General features: G+C 37.4%; 1 protein-coding gene across 3 annotated transcripts in view; it reads right to left on the bottom strand.

Annotated features, from left to right (window-relative positions):
* Arhgap28 (Rho GTPase activating protein 28) overlaps positions 1-19,007 on the bottom strand; it is a 191,311-nt gene that overhangs the window by 55,474 nt on the left and 116,830 nt on the right. For all 3 annotated transcript variants that reach the window (XM_071602452.1, XM_071602453.1, XM_071602454.1), the window contains exon 4: positions 4,030-4,122. In XM_071602452.1, coding sequence (XP_071458553.1) covers positions 4,030-4,122 — 93 coding nt within the window. The remainder of the gene's footprint in view (positions 1-4,029; positions 4,123-19,007) is intronic.

Raw genomic sequence — 19,007 nt, 5'->3', positions numbered from 1 at the left:
AAGAGTATTTTATGATTCCATCTATGTGGAAGGGGAAACCAACCTAATGTGTTAGGAATCACAGCAGGGTTTACCTCTAAGGGAGAGAAGGAACACTGACCAAGAGGAACACTGCTCCTAACAGAAACATCAGCACAATTTCTAGAGTTTCCTAGCCATCTTGTAAGAATAAGGGTTAACTCCACATGCTAAGGTGGCATTGTTCAAAGGAAAAGGCCAGAGGTCCATGGTAAAGTTGCCACTGCACCCTGCTCCAGCTGAACCAGCTTTGGTTTATCCACCATCGGTTTGATGGTGGGATGAAAATATTCTACATTTTGGTAGATTAACACATTTGTTAACATTAATTGAATTATGTACCAAAAGTATATGCACTTATTATGTGTAAATTATGCCTCAACATCAAAAAGCTTAAAAATTTTTGACTGAAAAATAATTTAATTCTTATCTTCAGAGATAAGATAAGGATATCTTATCTTCAGAAATAAGATAAGTAGCTATGGGTAATTTGAAATAGAACATACTACTATAACAATGAGTAAATCAGAGAGAAACATGTTTTTCTTAGGAAATAAGAATATGTTTGCTGATATTTACAAATAGAGTGAGGCAAGAAAAATAATAACAACCAAGAAAAATATTAAATCTAGAATATAAGGATGAAAAAAATCTAGAAGACAGAATGAACAGACATACATGAGAGAAAGTTTAGGAAATAACAATAATAATAAATTTTAATAATTCAGGCAAAGCAACAACGATGTAGTCTAAAAGGATGGGACTTAGAAAATGGGGAGAAAAAAATAATTGTAGACATAATGAAAGACAATGTCTAGAAACTGGAGAAAACAATTCTCAGATGGAAAGTATCCACTGAGCGTTGATAAGAAATGAAGGAAATGAAGAACAAATCTTTGTGGAAGTTCAGAACTGCTGGTAGAAGAGGAAGTACATCCTTAACATTTTTCAAATTCATAAAATTGAAACAGTTGCAAGAGAGGGTAAACAAACAAAAATCCTAGAGAAGCTTATATAAAAAGAAACAAGGTTCCGGCAACTAAAATAAGAAAAACAGAAAACAAAAGCAAATGTCTTGTGAAAAGTGTCAAAACCTGTTAATGAAAAATAAAAGAAATTCTACTGTGCAGGTTTTCCACAGAACTAAGATTTTGTGTTAAAAATGAACAGTTAGTTGCACATGGTCCTAACAGAAACATCAGCACAGTTTCTAGAGTTTCCTAACCATCTTGTAAGAATAAGGGTTAACTCCACATGCTAAGGTGGCACTGTGCACAGGAAAAGGCCAGAGGTCCATGGGAAAGTTGCCACTGCACCCTGCTGCAGCTGTACCAGCTTTGGTTTATCCACCATCGGTTTCTTACTTTGTGATTAAAACAAACTCCTACTTGTTTAAATCAAGGTTCCTTAGATTTTCTTTTATAGGAAGCAAACACAGATGCAACTGATGATTTTTAACAGATGGTGTGATTGTATTTTGCAGTGAATTATGAATCAATAGCAAGTGTAGCTATTTGATTTTCACTTAAGACACTGGAAATAAACAAGATTGATTACTTTGCCTTTTCAATAAACTAACATCTCCACTGAATATTTCATTTATCTTGGCTGAACATAAGGGAAATGTCTTCTTTTAACTATATAAGAAGTGATTTGTAGATGAGGTTTCGGATGCTGGCAGACTGGATTGTAAATCTTTGATAAATGCAGATTTAGGGGCATTTGTGGAAGAGTCAAGGGTCAGCCACATCTAATACATGAATAGACTACTCATTTATTTATTGTAAGTAGTTTACTATAAATAAAATCATAGTCCTTTATGAGGACTCCTTTGAACACTTGTTCAAAGTTCAAAAGATTTTCTCAATAAACTTATTATCAAGATACTGCCAATATACAATTAAGTGCATATTTAAAACACAGTTAAGTGAAAATTTAAACTGCAATATTTAAGGAGTACACATCATACAATCTGATAATTTTTGACAAAAATTATAGTCAAGATAATAATAATTATCATTAATTTAAAAAGCAGACAAGATCTCTCCTCTCCTCCCCTCCCCTCTTCACCTTCCCCAGATCGCTGGCAATTCACTGAGCTTTCTGTCACTCTATGTTAGTTCCACTTTCTATAATTTTATATATATTGAATATTTTTTGGTCTGGCTTCCTTTACATGGCATGATTATTTTGAGGTCCATCCATGCTAAATGTAGACAGTTCATTGCTTTTTACTGCTGAGTAGTATTCCACTGTGTGGACATACTATAGTTGTTTATCCATTTACCAGTAGGTGGACATCCGGGCTGTTTTCAGTTTGGGGCTATTACAAATATAACTACATTTAAACAGTCTTTGTATGGATATGTACCACCTTCTGGTGGAAGGGTAAGTACATCCTTAACACTTTAAGAAGCTGCTAAATCATCTTTCAAAGTGGATGAGTCACCTACATTCTCAGCGTAAAAAAGGTCCAGTTGCTCTGAATTCTTGACACTGCTCAATGAGGTCAGTCTTTTCCATTTGAGCCATTCCACAGGGAATCTAGAGAGATCTCGCTATGGCTTTATTTGCGTTTCTATGATCATTAATGATAGTACATTTTCGTGAACTTATGGGCCATCTAGGTGCTTTCTTTGAAGAAGTGCCTATTGCCCATTCTAAAAGGCAAGAAAAGACCTAACAAATGTTGACACTGGAAGACTTAGGGTATGTGCCTGGGAGAGAAAGTTGATTTGTTTTTAGAAGTAGATGGTTCCTGAGGTTAATTCAAGGGAACCAAGGGTTGGAAATACCAGCAAAGAGCAGATGGTGAAGCACTTTTAGTATCCAAAGGAGTTTTTATATTTTTTCTGTAAATGAGAGGGATTATAATCTGGGAAACAATGGTAGTTAGCCAGCTGACCAACCCTCCCTTCTCCTAAAACCTAACAGAAGCAACAAGATGTAGCTAAAAGACAGGAAAGAATAAGCATAGCAGCATTCATATAAGTCAGAGAGAGAGATTCAGAAATAATGTGGATTCTTTCCCCAAATCTACCTCTTGCCTCATTAACACAAGCACAAGGATGAAGCAAATGCAGAAAATTCTGGAAATGATTACACAGTAGTATCTCCTCTGAAGCAGGAAAGATAATAACTAGAGGTATGAGTAGCCACGGGTAGGTTTAATCTGTGACTACCCTTTCAAACTAAAAGTCTCTGCTCAACATCATCTCTGCAGAGAAGAAAGGACCTATTGGGATTTGCCAGTTTGCTTTTTTTCTATCTGGGAAGAAGTCGGGAGAGGGGCTAAGAAGATGGAAAAATAAAAGGGAAAATAAATTACATAAACTCTAGACTGGGAGAGAAAAGATAGCTTAGGCTAGGCTACAAGTAGAAACAGATGAGAAAAATCAGTGGATGAGGGATAAATACAGCAACCTTTCCCCACTGTACTTTAATAGAGGCCTGATCATTGTCCTTGGCTGGCCTGACTTTGCCCTGCTCTGGTTAACCCCAAAGAGAAGTGGCTTTCTGGGGAAGGTGGGGGAATAGGGAAGAGAGAGGGGAACTGGACACCTCAGGTGAAGTGCTGTCCTCATAAGGGGACGGATATCCACCTGCAGCGGGGAACAAAAAGAACACACAGAAACAAGAGCCTGTTGCAGCAGGCAGACTTGTAACTCAGTGGTACTAAGACTCCTAAGAGAATTTTTATAAATGAAAGAAAAAAAAAATGTAAGGACATTAACTCTATCAAAAAAGAAATGCTTTCAAATCATAGAGTTCCTCCGTGTATGTCTATTTTCATAAAATAATGGATTTATTTGTGGATTTACCTATTAAACTTGATCTTATTTGCTGCTGAATATTTTTCTTACAAATTGATCAAAGGTAGACAGATATGTTGAAAGCTGTGGTTGTCCAACCGTCTTAATCACACCACAATTTTTCCAAGGCTTGCATGATTGTCTTGAAGAAATGGCTGCTTCTTTCATCCCTACCCGCAGTTCCCATTCTATAACTTACCACAGGACCACTCGTTTGGATAACTTCTGGTACCTCTTTTTCTTCCTCAGTGCCACCCAACTGAGCAGTATGGTTGTCACAAGCATCATCTGGCTAATAAAAAAAAAAAAAAGAAGAAAGAAAGTCGTTTTTATCCACGCATTTATCTTTCCAAATGTGACAGTGCATTCCATTATGCATTCCACCAGCATTTGTATATATCTGTGCAGTTGTGTGGAGATAGATAATGACTACCTGTGGTTTGATAATAGCACTTACCAATTTTCCCATAACCATATTGATTCTCATAAATGCCATGCACTATAATAGAATTGGTCTCAAAAATAAAGACACTGCCAACTGCCTGCCAAAATCCCCTTTTGTTTAATAACTTATGAATATCATGATTTTGTTCCATGGACAAAAAGACTTAAGTGTCATCCTGTGATGGCTACATCCAATTAGATAAGAATGAAATTCTACTTGGTAGAGCATCCAACAGTGTTTTCTTATTGGAATGGAAGAATTCAGTTGACTAGTGTTTCTTCCAGGAACATAGACAGGAAACCGAGATGCCCAAACATCCTGTCCTATAAGTAAAAGCTATTAGCCTGTATGCTAAGGGAACAGAATGAAACCATAAAAGAATTGGTAGATTCATTCTACCACAGCCATTCCAGCCTTGACCTTCCTACCTTGAACTTCTTATTTTAAAACAAAAGTAAGCCTCTAATTGTCTAATGATTCAGCTCACTGACTAATACCATGTGGTTTTAAAAGCAGACTTTATGGCTACATTTTGCAGTGGTTTATAAATCCATAGCAAAAAATAGTCCATCTTTTTTCTATTATGAGAGTGAAAATATATTAGAACAAGTACTTTATGAATACATAGGACTGAACTAAATATTTTATTCCCATTCACTGAATATTGGAAAAGCTCTGATTTTCATTATGCAGGAAGTGTATTTAGAAATTAGGTTTCTGATTGTGATGGACTGCACTGCAGGCCTGTGCATGAGCTCTAAGATTTAGCAGCATCTGTAATAGAGGAATTCTTCCCAATAAAATGCAAATATTACATTCCATGGTTGAAGCAACTTTTTGCAAAATTAAACATACTGGATATTACTAAAATCATGTATACATGAAACTTTAGAAGGTGTTATTTTTCATCTTGTTTCTCTGTGTTATCTAACTTTCCCCCAAAGTGCACATATTATATAAATAGAAAAGCATCTGTTTTTAGTGGCAAACAATGCTCAAGAGGAAGCAGAAGCAGTTTTGGTCAGAAGACTGAGCACATACCACCTACCCTCCTCCACCCAATCACTCATTATTAAGAAGGTGTGTATTTTGATAAGAACAGGTTCAGAATGGCACTAGAAACAACGAAGTGTTCTAATGACAGATCAGAAATTTTGTTAGAGATACCTGGAAAATCACAAGTAAATAATTTGAAAATTGTGGGGCTATTCTCAGCCTAAGAACAACATAAGACCACATTTCTGGCATGGAGAGGACAGATCCATAGAAAACTGCAAACAACAAATAAACAGCTCAAATAAAAAATACAAAGGGCAAGGCTAGGGTAGTTTATTATAAGTGTTTCTCAGGAAATGGCAGGAGAGACCTCTACCTAGCCCCCATGAATAGCTTGGAATAGCTATATATGAATTCAAGAGAAGCACTCTAAACAAAGTGTACTTTGGGGGGAAGAATTCCAGGACAGATGTTCAGACTTGGGACCAAAACAGACCTCAATATCAGGTTGCTCTGGACCTTTACGGAAGGGAGAATAAAAGGAAAACATCGATTCTGTGTGGAACAGAAAGAATTCACGAAATTATTCACCCCTCCCTTTAGGCATTCAGGTGTGTGCTTGTGTTATGGTTTGAATGGGTCCCTCAAAAAGGCATGTGGTGGAAATACAATTTCCAATGTAGCAGTATTAAGAGGTAGAGCTTTAAAGAGTGGAATGGGACACAAAGGCACCTGTGAGAATGCCCTCTGACTCTTTGTCTTCCACCTTCAACTGTGGGATGATGGAGCCCAAAGGCCCTCCCTAGATGCCAGCCCAGCTCCCAAAGTTTGGAGTTTCCCCAGTTTTGGAGAATGGTAAGAAATCAATCTGTGTTGTTGATACATTACCCAGGCTGTGATATTCTATGATAGAGGAAATGGATTAAGATTGTGTGTGTGTGTGTGTGTATGTGTGTGTGTCTACTTTTGCATGTGTGCTATCAAACTAATTCCCATTTATACACTGCACACATACTGTATTGATTTACCCAAGACCCATAGTCAGTTTTTCAAATCAACATTCAGTAAAAGAAATACAGTGTGATATATATCCTGATAGAAACAGATAGTTGAGAGAAGAAAAGAAAGCTTGTAATGACTTAATATTTTCAGAAATTTGAAAGGATATTGCATCCATAAATCAGCACTGTAACAAAAAAATAAAAAACAAAAAAACGGGAAATCAGTGAAAATGGAGGAGTTCTTGTGTATTAACAGTATGACTGCTGAATTAAAAATATCAAGGGGCTAAGTTATATCCATTCATGGCAAAAAAAAAAAAATAGAAATAGGGACCAAATTTTGTGGACAAAATCTACTTGCACACAGAGAAAAAAAGATATGGAAAAATATAAGAAACAATTTAAGAAATATGTGAGTTTAAGCAAGTAAAGGAAGAACATAAAAAATGGGAAGAAATAAGAAACAAAAGGAGGAGAATGTTTGAAATTGAAAGGAATCATTTTTAAAAACAAAAATACTTGAGTGCTGACCACGAGGAAAAACAAAAACATTTTCTATCTGGATGATATTTCAGGTCTCAGAAATAAAGCTATACCCAAAAGCTCCCAGAACTCTAAAAAATGAAAGTAGAAAATAAATAAAGGAGTAAAACTTAACTTCTCAACAATAAGGCAAATGGGCTAATATCTAGAAACTTCTACAGGAGCCAAATTTAGGCTCTAGGATCTTGATATTCACCAATTTAGGATTTATGTTTTTTGGATCTGAAAATTTAGTATCCAGAGACATTTGCTGCCGGATATGCTCAAAAGTTAGAAGGTAAAGTCTGCTAAAATGTAATAATTTATAATACATGTGATTATGTAATTGATATTTTTATTATTCTCTGTAGTGACTTCATTATCTAGCTAGCCTTCATCATGTGCCTGTATGAAAAACCAAGACAGATGGTCCCTGATATCAATGGGTCCACTCACAATTTTTCAACTTTAGGATGGACGTGAAAGATATACATGCTTGGTAGAAACTGTACATTGAGTCTTGAATTTGGATCTTTTCCTGAGCTAACTATATGAAGTCCGAACCTCTCTCAAGGCTGGGCAGGAGTTATCCAGGGCCTGAGGGGAAACTCTCTGAGATGGAGCTCAAGATGGAACTCCTTCACTTACACCTAAGCTACAGCCAAAAGGTCAGCATGACTGGCTTGTAATGTTCAGGTTAGGTGTAATATGTGAAATTTTTTAAAAAAATATTTTTAAGTTGTTGATAGACCTTTATTTATTTATTTGTTTGTTTGTTTATATGTGGTGCTGAGAATTGAACCCAGTGCCTCCCACGCCAGACAAATATACTACCATGGAGCCCCAGCCGCAGCCCTACATACCCGGGGCCTTACCCATGTTAGGTGAGCATCTTGCCACTGCACTCCACCCCAGCCCTTCAGTGCATCTGTGTGTGTGTGTGTGTGTGTGTGTGTGTGTGTGTGTGTGTGGTGTTGGGGATCGAACCCCCTTTGATGCATTTTTGACTTAATATTTTCAACTTATGATGGTTTTATCAGACCTAGCCCCAGGAGCCCCATCATAAGACTGGAACATCTCTCCTTGCTTTCTCATTCTAGAAACTGACCAGCAGTGCAGGGGTGAGGCTGGAATTAAAACTTAAATACTCTCTTCCATCTAAGTGAGAAGTTTATACATATATTTGGCACTATCGTTGCCCCATGACTAACCTTTCAAAGGTGACCTTCAAGGGTTTAAACAAAAGGAATAGTGAAAGACAACTGGCAGAAGAGTGTGCTGGCAGTAAGAGACTGGGACGGAAAGGGATGCTGGAGCTTTGCTGCAGTCCTGTATCAGTGTGGCTACCTTTGGGCCTTTTGGCACTTAATGATTCACTCTCTGAGATGGAGCTCAAGATGGAACCCCTTCACTTACACCAAAGCTACAGCCAAAAGGTCAGCATGACTTAGCAGGGAGGGGTGGACACAGCAGATGAAGGGCAAATGGAGGGTGGGTTAATGTCCCCACAAGACTGATAAAAAATTATTTCATGGTCTTTCAGTTCAAAGGCCAGCCGTTCCCCTACTGAGTAACTGAACTACCATGTCTTGCCTTCTAACCATTATCACTGCTTTTGATTGTGCATTAAATTAATTTTTAGGCTAGAACTCAGATCATGTAGGACTTTAATTGTTGAACAAATGAACCATTAATAGCAGTTACAGCATTTGGGGATCCTGATACAACATCGAGGTCATAAACCTACTGTTGATATGAACCATAAAGCAGCTCTGCACTGTTATGCCCAGAATAACTGGTTCTGTTCACCAGTTACTCGGTCAATTAATGATTTGATAACTTTAACTTTGTTTGGGTGAATTTTATCCTTCAAACATTTGTTTAAGCTCCAAGGTCACTCAACCAAAATTTTTAACCCATAGTTTATTAGCTCTAGTAGAGATTATAAATAAATATATTCTGTGGATTAATTAATTAAGCTCCATAGAGTCTTCTCAACTTATTTTAAAATCCCTGCTTCTTCATGGGGAGGTCAATTTCATGATCACAAGTAATAGGCTTAAAACCTCAGTCACTCATACAAGTCTCTATCTAAGAAACAAATGACTTTGCCTCCTTTGCAGAGTCAGGATACTGTACCTGTTAAACAGATAGCACTGGGTAGGCAATGACTCTAATACTTTTAATGCTAGATGTTTTTGGCAAGCAGGCAGGGTTTTTGTTCCTTTTACTTTTAAAATATTTCCTTGAGTACAGACCTGTGTTGGGTTAATAATATAATTAATAAAAAATCTGGTAGTTCAAGTTAAACGTGTGCAAATTCTGTGTGCAAGGGCCATGTCTTCTCATTGTGCCGCTATTGCCTAGTGTGCTGGGTAATTACTGAGTATTCAGTAAGCACCTGCAATTGCTTCATTCTGATTAACTGACAAAGCTTATTCTGATCTTCAGTTTTTAAGGGAAGCAGAGAAAATAAAAGGCAAATGGAAGAAGTTGTATTCTCCCTCACCCAGAAATATATTTCTTTCTACTGGGAGCTCTTCAGGAAAGGGTGGTTCCCATGGCAGGCCTGAGGTGCTGTATTTACAGAGGCCTGTTTGCAAAGCTGGCTCTTGTCTAGGAACTTGTATTTCAGGAGGTTCACATCATTCCCTAAATGTCAGCACTGGCTCCATGATCCTAAGCTGCTTGAGCAAACAATACAGTTTGTGCTGATCACCTACCTGCATTCCCCCTGGGAGTCTGGAATTTTGCTATATACTAAGCCAAGGGTACATATGTGATTGGCTTCCCCAGTGAAAATCTGGGGCTCTGGGGCTCTGGGGCTCAGATGTCCTGGCAGACAGCACTTCACATCATGAAACCACGTTGCCATGGTTTGTTGCTGGAGGAAATAGTCCTATCTCCTGGGTGATTCCAATGAGAGGACTCTGGGATGTTTATACCTAGTTTCCCAGGACTCTACCCAGGCACCTTCTCTTTGATGCTTTTGCATGAGTATGACTATATACTGGGTCCTATGAGTTCTAGAAAAATCACTATACCTAGAGTAGTCTTGGGAACACTCAACATAGGAGCAAACAAGGATATAAATATATATGTGATATTTATATCAATACATTTAAAAATCCAGTTTAAGCCAGGACAAGCATTCGTACATACCTGTAATCCCAGCAACTAAGGAGGCTGAGGCAGGAGAATCTCAAGTTTAAGACTAGCCTCAGCAATTAGCAGAGACCTATCTCAAAATGAATAAAAGGCTAGTGCTGTAGATAAATAGAGTGCCTCTGGGTTCAGTCTATAGTACCACAAAAAATAAACCAGTTTATAAGTGTTTCAACAGAAGCACTTATCTAATCTATATCTCTATCCACCCATACGTATGTGCATATATGTGTGTGTACATATATATAAACATACATACATATATACATACACATATACATAATTACCCACATTGTTTTCTTCTATTTCAGATGCTCAGATCTAAAAATGATGGCAATAAATGCATTTTTCCAGCCTCTCTGCTGGTCTGTTATCCAGTTAGAAAACTGACTCTTAGAGCAAAATATAAAACATACCTTTCTAATGTAGAAGTTCCTCTCCAATATCATACTGAGAGAGAAGAAAATCTAAAAATCTACCATTTGGTTCTCTCTTGTTTGAAAGAAAGTAAAAAATGCATATGAGGATGAAAAGAGAAATAAAACAAGCCCTGGCCAACGAGAGTCAGGACAGTGGGAGTCTAGGCATGGAGGTTCCATACTATTCACTGCCTTGACATCTGGTAAAACCTGGAGGCCACGAATGGCTCCACAGCAAGTTCTTATCCCTGCTCCGCTTCTGCAAGCAAGGTCCCCTCCCTGTCAATCCTCCTAATCCACGGGACCAGACAGAATTCCTGCTTATTCCTGAGTAGTGGCTTCCAGTTCCCTGATGGCCTGTGGAATTCTTTCCACAAGCCAATCACATATTCCTATGGGAACTTGGGGTACCACACCCCTTGATTCTACAAAGCCTGCAGTCTCTGGTTGGTCACTTTTAAGAGCATCCCACACATGGCCCTTTGTAGTATGCAGTGTCCTCCTCTACTGGGATGGGAATATCTGTGATTAATAAACTGCTGTTGACTTCCTGTGTAATATGTGGGGTGTTCAGCTAGCCTCATAAGTGTAGGATGCGAACGTCCTTCTGATCAGTGGGGCAAAGAGGAAAATAATCAAAACAAGGGACACAGAGAGAGGTGCAGTAACAGAACCACAGAATCCAGTATGTGGATGACTCCAGGAGTGTCTATTCTCACTTGCCCCTCCTCTTGCTTCCCTAGGGGAATGAAGAAAGCAGAGAGGAGAAAATATCCCAGATCAAGTGGTCTGATTGGACACAAGGACTTTAAGCACCCATCTACTGCGGGAATAATCCGAAACCAGAGGACACCTGCTACCATTTTCATAGAAAACATAAAGGCCTCTAAAATTAATGTTCTCATGAGAAACATTTTTTAAAAATTTAGAGATGAAATCTGCAAAATAGGATTGCTCAGGGCACCAGTGCCTCTACTTCCCCTCCAGACCTCAGCCTGCAATAGAAGAGAAGCCAGGACACTAACTAGCTACATTCAAACCACTCAGCAGAATCCTGGAAGGACCTTCGGCCAGTTGGGATTGGGACAACTGTAAGATCCAGATACATAGTCTCGTAAAATTTAATGTAATGAAATAAATCATTTAGAAATAAACATGATCACCATCCTCACTGAGTTAATGGGGTAGAGGGATTATTCTTGGAGTAGTTTTCTATACTTTTGCATCCCTCTTCCTTTGACAAAAGAGAAAGAAATAATACATGGAGCCAAAGAGAAGGAAACAAGCTGAAGTATAAGGGAGGAAAGGCATTCACTGCAACTTGTCTGCTGCTGTCAATCCAAGAGGAGGCAGATGTTGGCCCACCATGTTTTCCATGGCTCTGACCCACAGTGCACAAACTCAAAAAGAGGACCAAAATGAATTTAGCTCATAAAAGTAAAACCTTCTATTCAGATAGCTTTATAGGAAGTTTGAACTCAGATTAGCATTTCTTAAAACTGTAGTAAGATGGACATTTATGGTTCAGATAAGAGGTACCCCCCCCAAAAGCTCTCATGCTAGATGATACAGGAATGTTCAGGGGTGAAATGTTTGGACTTTGTGGAAGTTGTAACCTAATCAGTATGTTAATCCACTGATATGAATTAACTGGGTGGTAACTGAGCAGGTGGGGTGTGGCTAGATGAAGTGGGTCACTGGGGATGTGACTTTGGGGTTTTATATTTTGTCCCTGGACGAGGATCTCTCTCTTCTTCCTGGCTGGCATGAACTGAGTAGCTTTCCTCCACCATGCCCTTTCACCATAATTTTCTGCCTCACCTAGAGCCCAGAGCTATGGAGTCAGCCAGCCAAGGACTGAACCTCTTGATACTGTGAGCCAACATAAACTTTTCTTCCTTTAAGTTATTCGTGTCAGGTCTTTTGGTCACAGCAATGCAAAGCTAACTAAAACTAGGTGGTAGGCGAAGGGTGTAACTTAATGGTAAAGCACATGCTTAGCATGCATGAGGCCCTGGGTCTAGCCTGGCACCAGAATAACCCAACAAACAAAAGATACATAAAATGAACATGGTGGGTTCTAATGAAATCATATTTACTGTCTATGCTTGATAATACATTTTCCAAATTATTGATACACATTTAAGATGATCCATCACTGTTTCCCAAAAGATATTTGTACTTAAAATGACATAGCACTGCTTCCCACAAGATATTAACATAATAGAAAATAAATGAAATGATAAAATATGTCTTATGGTAAGAATTAAATTAATATTGAAAAATGCATGGAAGGCAGCAAAATATTTTCTATTATGAGCTCATTTAGAGAACAAAAGTGGAGCTAACAGCCTCCTCAATGTTTTGGCCTCTGGCTGTGGCTATAATCACAGCTCTTGTCATTTTGTTATTAAAGGTAGAGGTAGTGTATATAGTTACTTGTGGATTTAACTACTTAATTATTCATGCCTGAGTTTAAAAGCCTCCTTTCTCATCATTGTTTCCAGGTAAATATGCATTTTCCATTCCAAGTTTTCCTGACTGCCTTGAAAAAATTACTTTTCCTAACCTCCTTACACTCAATATTGGTTGACAAATAGCTAAATGCAATGAACACTGCATAGGCAGTAATAGCTATGACGATCTCAATTCCCCTCACTTTATCTTACCAGTTGGCTATTTCCGTAGGGGATTATTGATAGCCCTTCCTCATCCAGGGTCGCATACAAAGGAGGAGTTGGGATACAACAAATATCACTTGGCTGTTAAGAAAAATGAAAGTGCATTTTATTCAGAAATAGTCTCCTAAGTTCAAATATGCAATTAATCACATATTATGCACAACATATGTACATTCATACAGATTTTTGGATTTTTGTGTGACTGCCTATGCACTGATCATTGCATTTACCATTTGTCAGCCAATACTGAGAGCTCTCTAAATGTCAGGGACATAAGGAACCCTGTTCTCTGTACAAGATACTTTTAACTGTGGAGATCAAATCCATTCTGCCATCTTCCTTAACAGTATTCTGATTTTGTTTCAGGAAGTTATGTGTCCAAACTAAAACAAACAAACAAAAAAAAAACACCCAATATTTCATATACTCCTCTGTAGCTAAAGATCATGTAGTTCTGAACAATAACAGGTAACTGGAATTCTACTGAGTGGGATTTCCAGGAAAGAAGTTGCTATGGTTTAGGTATGAGGTGGATCCCCAAGGCTCCTGTGTTAACACAGGACTCTCTGAGAGCTGTAACCTAATCAGTCCATCCTAGTTCAAATGGACTAACTGGATAGTAACTATAAACAGGTAGGGCATGGCTGGAGGAGGTGGGTCACTGGGGTTGTATCCTAGAAAAGCTGTTGTTCTTGTGGCTCTTTCCCTTTCCTCTGATTTGTTGCTACCACCAACAGAACAGAAGTCTTCCACCATGCCCTTCTGCCATGATGCTCCACCTCACCTTGGGCCCAGAGCAATAAAGTTGGTCCATCATGGACTAAACCTCTGAAATTGTGAATCAAAATAAACATTTCCTCTTCTAAGCTCTTCTTGTCAGGTACTTTGATCACAGTACTAAAAAAAAAAAAAAGCTGACTAATATATGAGATCAGAGGGATGGAATCCATTGGTACAATTTCCAGAAACTGCCAAGAACATGCATATGTCTGGAGTGGCCCACCTAACTTGTAAGCAAAATGATGAAGGTTGCATGCAAAAGACAAAATAGGAAGATGGAAAGAAGCTGGTTCATGTTAAGAAATATGACAATCTACCTTCAGCTTATTCTTGAGAGAGAAAAGCAATTCCCTATTTGTATGATTCTTAGGTTTTCTGTCCCATGCAGTCAATATCAATGTAAGAGATATGATCATGTTTTTATGCATATCATATGACTATATAGTCAATATAGATAGTTCTACCTTTAGATAGTTGCTTATTATGAAATTAGATACAAATGAGGTTGACTATATTTCCCAATTGAATGTGTTACTGAAAGGAACATTTAATCACATCCTCTGAATAATAGAAAATGCATTTGGGTCTGCTCATGATGAATAGGACTGTAGACCATGTGTTATATATCCAGAGATTGATTAAGCATTTTTTTATTAAATATACAATGGCTCTAATAAAACAAGGGTTAAATATTCTAGTCCCTCATTGTAAGAACTCCATTGAAAAATTAAATGTATTGGATATTTAACGAAATCAGAAAATTTATTTAGACTCCCAGAAATTGTTATGCTTTACCATACTTTCTGTTTCCAGTAAAGTTATGTATTACTTTCATGATAAGAGGAAAAAACCCAGACTTGCTCTTTGAAAAGAACAAATACTATTGAAAATCCAGTACAAGAAAATTGGACCAAGACAGCAAAATGCACATACCACTTTCTCCTTTCTTTGCAAATCACTCTTAAGTGTCAAAAGAGATATCTTTTTAAAGGAGTATATCTAAAAACCACTCAACATTTCCATTAGTAGAACAGAAATTGTTGGAAGTTCCTGGAATATAAAATGCAGGCAAGAATGATTTGATCAAGGCAGAAGATAACTGAGCCTGAAAAAAAAGGCACAAGAGGAAAATGAGTAGAAGGTAAATGTTTATTCAGAGAAAGCTCATATCCAGAAGGAAATAAAAATATCAGAGAGGCACCTCCAACTCAGAAAATGACCAAAGGAACTGAAAAACGGTTTTCCTTCTTGGAACACTGATGGTGAATTCTCAGTGACACAATGACTGCCTTCATTGTTGGTGGAGGCTGTCCTGGTAAGGGTGTGGTAGTGGAGAACAAAAGGAAGACTGAATTACACTTCACTGGGCTTTCTAAAAGGATAAGGACAGGAGTATATAAAGGGAAGTTGGTTTATTTATTCCTACACTTGATCTTAGCCAAAAGGCCGAGAAGCGATTTTTATTTATTCCTGAAAAGGAAATAAATGGCAGTTCTTGGGGACTTTTGTTACTTGGCATTGATGCCGTATTATGTCTTAAAGTGAAGTGTGATAACCGATAGATCTCACCACTAACATGGGCCCTCAATTCTACTCACAGGAGCGTTCATGGAGAAAAGAGGTCTACACAATTGTATAGAAAGCATGCAGTCTTACCTAAACAAACGGAGCAAACAATCTAGTCCTCCATTAAGAAAGACATTTACGCTGGGCAAGGTGGCTCACACCTGTAACCGCAGCGGCTCAGAGGCTGACACAGGAGGATCACAAGTTCAAAGCCAGCCTCAGCAATTTAACAAGGCCCTAAGCAACTCAGTGAGACCCTATTTCTAAATAAAATACAAAAAATAGGGTCAGGGATGTAGCTCAGTGGTCAAATGCACCTGAGTTCAATCCCCAGTTCCCACCCGCCACCCCCATCAGCACCCATAGATCAAAATCAATTAAACAATGTCAATAAGAAATAAATGCTGCTAAAAATAAATGCATCACTCTGAAGGAAACAGATACTTCAAGGAAAGGGAGAGTACTTTAGAATTAAAGGTTTAGTTATTAATACCTTCAGAGTGCTAGGAGACTATTGTAGCCAAGAAAGAGAAACAGATTGCTATAATAAAAGGAGAAAGATGGAACTTCAGTAAATTGGAAATATGAATGTTGCATTTTTTAAAAAAATTAATGAAAATCACAAGTTAATATAACCATAGCCAAATTACTAACATAATAAATGAAGAGATATCGAAGAATGCAGAACAAACCCTGGGAAAATTTAGGAAATAAAAGAGAACAATTAAGACACACAAAGGTTCCACTCAATCAATGCAAAATAAGGATATCAGAAGGAGATCACAGAGAAAGTAAAATGAATAAATACTTGTTTTAAATGTTTTAGACAAAAATATATAGAACCTAGGGGCTGGGGTTATAGCTCAGTTGGTAGAGTATTTGCCTTGCATGTGTAAGGCACTGGGTTTGATCCTCAGCACCACATAAAAACAAATAAATAAAAAAGATATTGTGTCTGTCTACAACAAAAACAATTTTTTTAAAAAAGCATATAGAACCTAAAGAAAGAATCAGCTCTCAAATTGAAAGGGCACATTCCAGTACTGATTAGGAAGATTTTTTTTAAAGGTAAAACTGGTAATATTTCAAGATTCTAATAGTAAAAATAAAATTCGAAAAGTTTCCACTCCATCAAAAGACTGAGACATTGTTCTTTGCCTTAGTGATCATGCATGAGAGAAGATTATAGAAAGTATCTTTGAAATTTTGAAGGAAAGTGATTTTGAGAATGGAATTCTATGAGTAAAAGAAAAAATTAATAACTAGAGTAATCTATATATCTATTTTTCAAATTATTAAATTTATATGCTCACTGGGTCAAATTCATATATGTAAAATTAATGCAAAGTCTTATCATTCTTCACTAAGAAAGTGAAATGGGAAAATTTAGTTATATTCAATTAATGTAGGTAAATGATTCCATAGAAAGGCCATAAAGAGTAGGAAGGGGAGAGGAAGAGAAAGGAGAGGAGGAGGGCAGAGGGAGGAGATCTGGACAGAGACACAGGAAAGAGGAAGGAAGATGGAATTGTCATTTATGCTTCAATTTCAAATAGAAAACTAAAAAGGCTGAGGTCAACACTTAGAAACATCCAACTTTCTTTTACTTGCAGAAACAGATGCTGATTTTTTTAGGGGAAAAAAAAAAAGCAAATCTGCAAAGATGTTATCTAGACCTTATATATTAGAATTACACAACTTTTTTTCCCCCAAAGGCTAGGTTTATATGGCTTTTTACGGTTTTAACAAGAAAAGATCTGAATTATTTTAAGCAGTCTAGACAATGTCAGGCATTTACTGACTCTCATTTCTCTGATTCCCCCATTTTCAAGTACAGCACAAGAATTCTCTACTCCCTGGAATGGATAATATATGGTCTTTCCTCTGTCTTCAATGCCTGCCCCTCCCCCTCGTTGCCCTCCATCTTAGTTACCATTCTCAATTCATTCTAGACCTGGGGCTTTAATAACAAGAGAGAAAGGAAAGCAAACCCAAGGAAGAGCCCTGGGGCCAACCTCCCCTCCACAGATACATCAACTAGACCCTTTCTGTCCTTCCCAGAGTTGATGCTGAACAGTAGGTGGCCCAAATGTATATCAGAGAAGGAAGACTCATTTCTTTTGACACTCTGGACCCAATGAGCAATTTCCCATTTTATCTTTCTCTTCATGGAGGGTTAAAGTAAATGAAGAGGGAGGTACACAATAAAGGAACTCATGTTACTAGAAGTCCAGAGAAAGTAAATGAATAAATACTCGTTTTAAATGTTTTAGACAAAAGTATATAGAACCTAGGGGCTGGGGTTTATAGCTCAGTCTTAGGAAACATGAAAGGGTAGTTACACATTTCCTGAGCAACTGGAGGATTTAGGAGAAATCTACAGACCTTTTTCTATTTCATAGTTTGATAGAGTAGAACCAAAAATTTAGTCTCAAGTAGCTGGAAACAGATGTGAGAAAGGAAACATGTAAACAAAGTGTATAGGACCCTCACAACTATGATCCTGAAAGTAACTAAAAAAATGACCCAGGGAATTTTAAACATTAGGACAAACCTTTTTTTTTTTTTCCTTGATAGGCATCTTGGCCAGACACCTGTGTTTCAGGTTTTGGCCTCAAGTTGTAGGATCCATCTTTACTCAATTACAGACATAGAAAAATCCCACCATCCAGAAAGACATGGGTTTCAACTAAGTTGAATGTTCGGATATCACAGAACCTAGAATGCACTTACTTCAAGGTGTATCTGCTATCACAATAGACAGAAGATTCTAGAACTGTGCTGTTAAATACATAAGCTATAAGCCACAGGTGACTGTTTAGATTTAAATCAGTTAATATTAGAAAAACTTAAAAATTCAGTTCCTTCTTTTACTCTAGCCACATTTCAGTTGCCAGTTGCCACATAGGACTGGAGACTACAACATTGGATAGAGAGATATTTCTATCAATGTAGAAAGTCTAAAGGGTAGTATTATTCTAAGACACCATTACCACAAATGGAAAGGTCAACTATGCAGATGTGAGCTTCCCTGGCAACTATCCTTGATGATTAATATATGTAAGTGAGAAGATGACTTACAGACAACCTAAAGTCATTCAAATTGATGACTAAGTCTTCAAGCATGATTCCCACTAAAGATCCTTGAAGTTTTAATTTATGTCATTATTGTTATTAAAACAAAACAGATGAGAAACCTAAATCAGAATGATTAACTAAACTGCCCCAGGCAACTTTTCTGTCACTGCAGAAGAATATCAAATTTCCTTTTTTCTATATACTAATTACCTCAAAAGTTCCAAGAATCTTATCTGCATAGAACCTAATATAGGACCTTATGCAGAGCATGTATTAATAAAGTATTTGTTAAATCAATGAAGCAATTACTGCAATATAACACTGCAGTGGTGCAATGAATGAATTAAATAATTGTAAGACAAGAAATAGCAGGAGGAGAAAAATGACAAACTAGGAAGCAAAATCATAGCCTTGGAACTTCTAAGGGTAAGCTGGAATTTCAGTCATTTCTCATAAAACATGGGATGCTTCCTTTTTATGGTGTACTGAATCAATCTCTTGCCCACTTAACTAGTGCTATTATC

This window comes from Marmota flaviventris, chromosome 16, assembly GCF_047511675.1.
Source record: "Marmota flaviventris isolate mMarFla1 chromosome 16, mMarFla1.hap1, whole genome shotgun sequence".
In the NCBI taxonomy this organism is placed as follows: Eukaryota; Metazoa; Chordata; class Mammalia; order Rodentia; family Sciuridae; genus Marmota; species Marmota flaviventris.
Note: the sequence above shows the minus strand (reverse complement) of the source record. Positions and strands in the feature narration are given on the sequence as shown.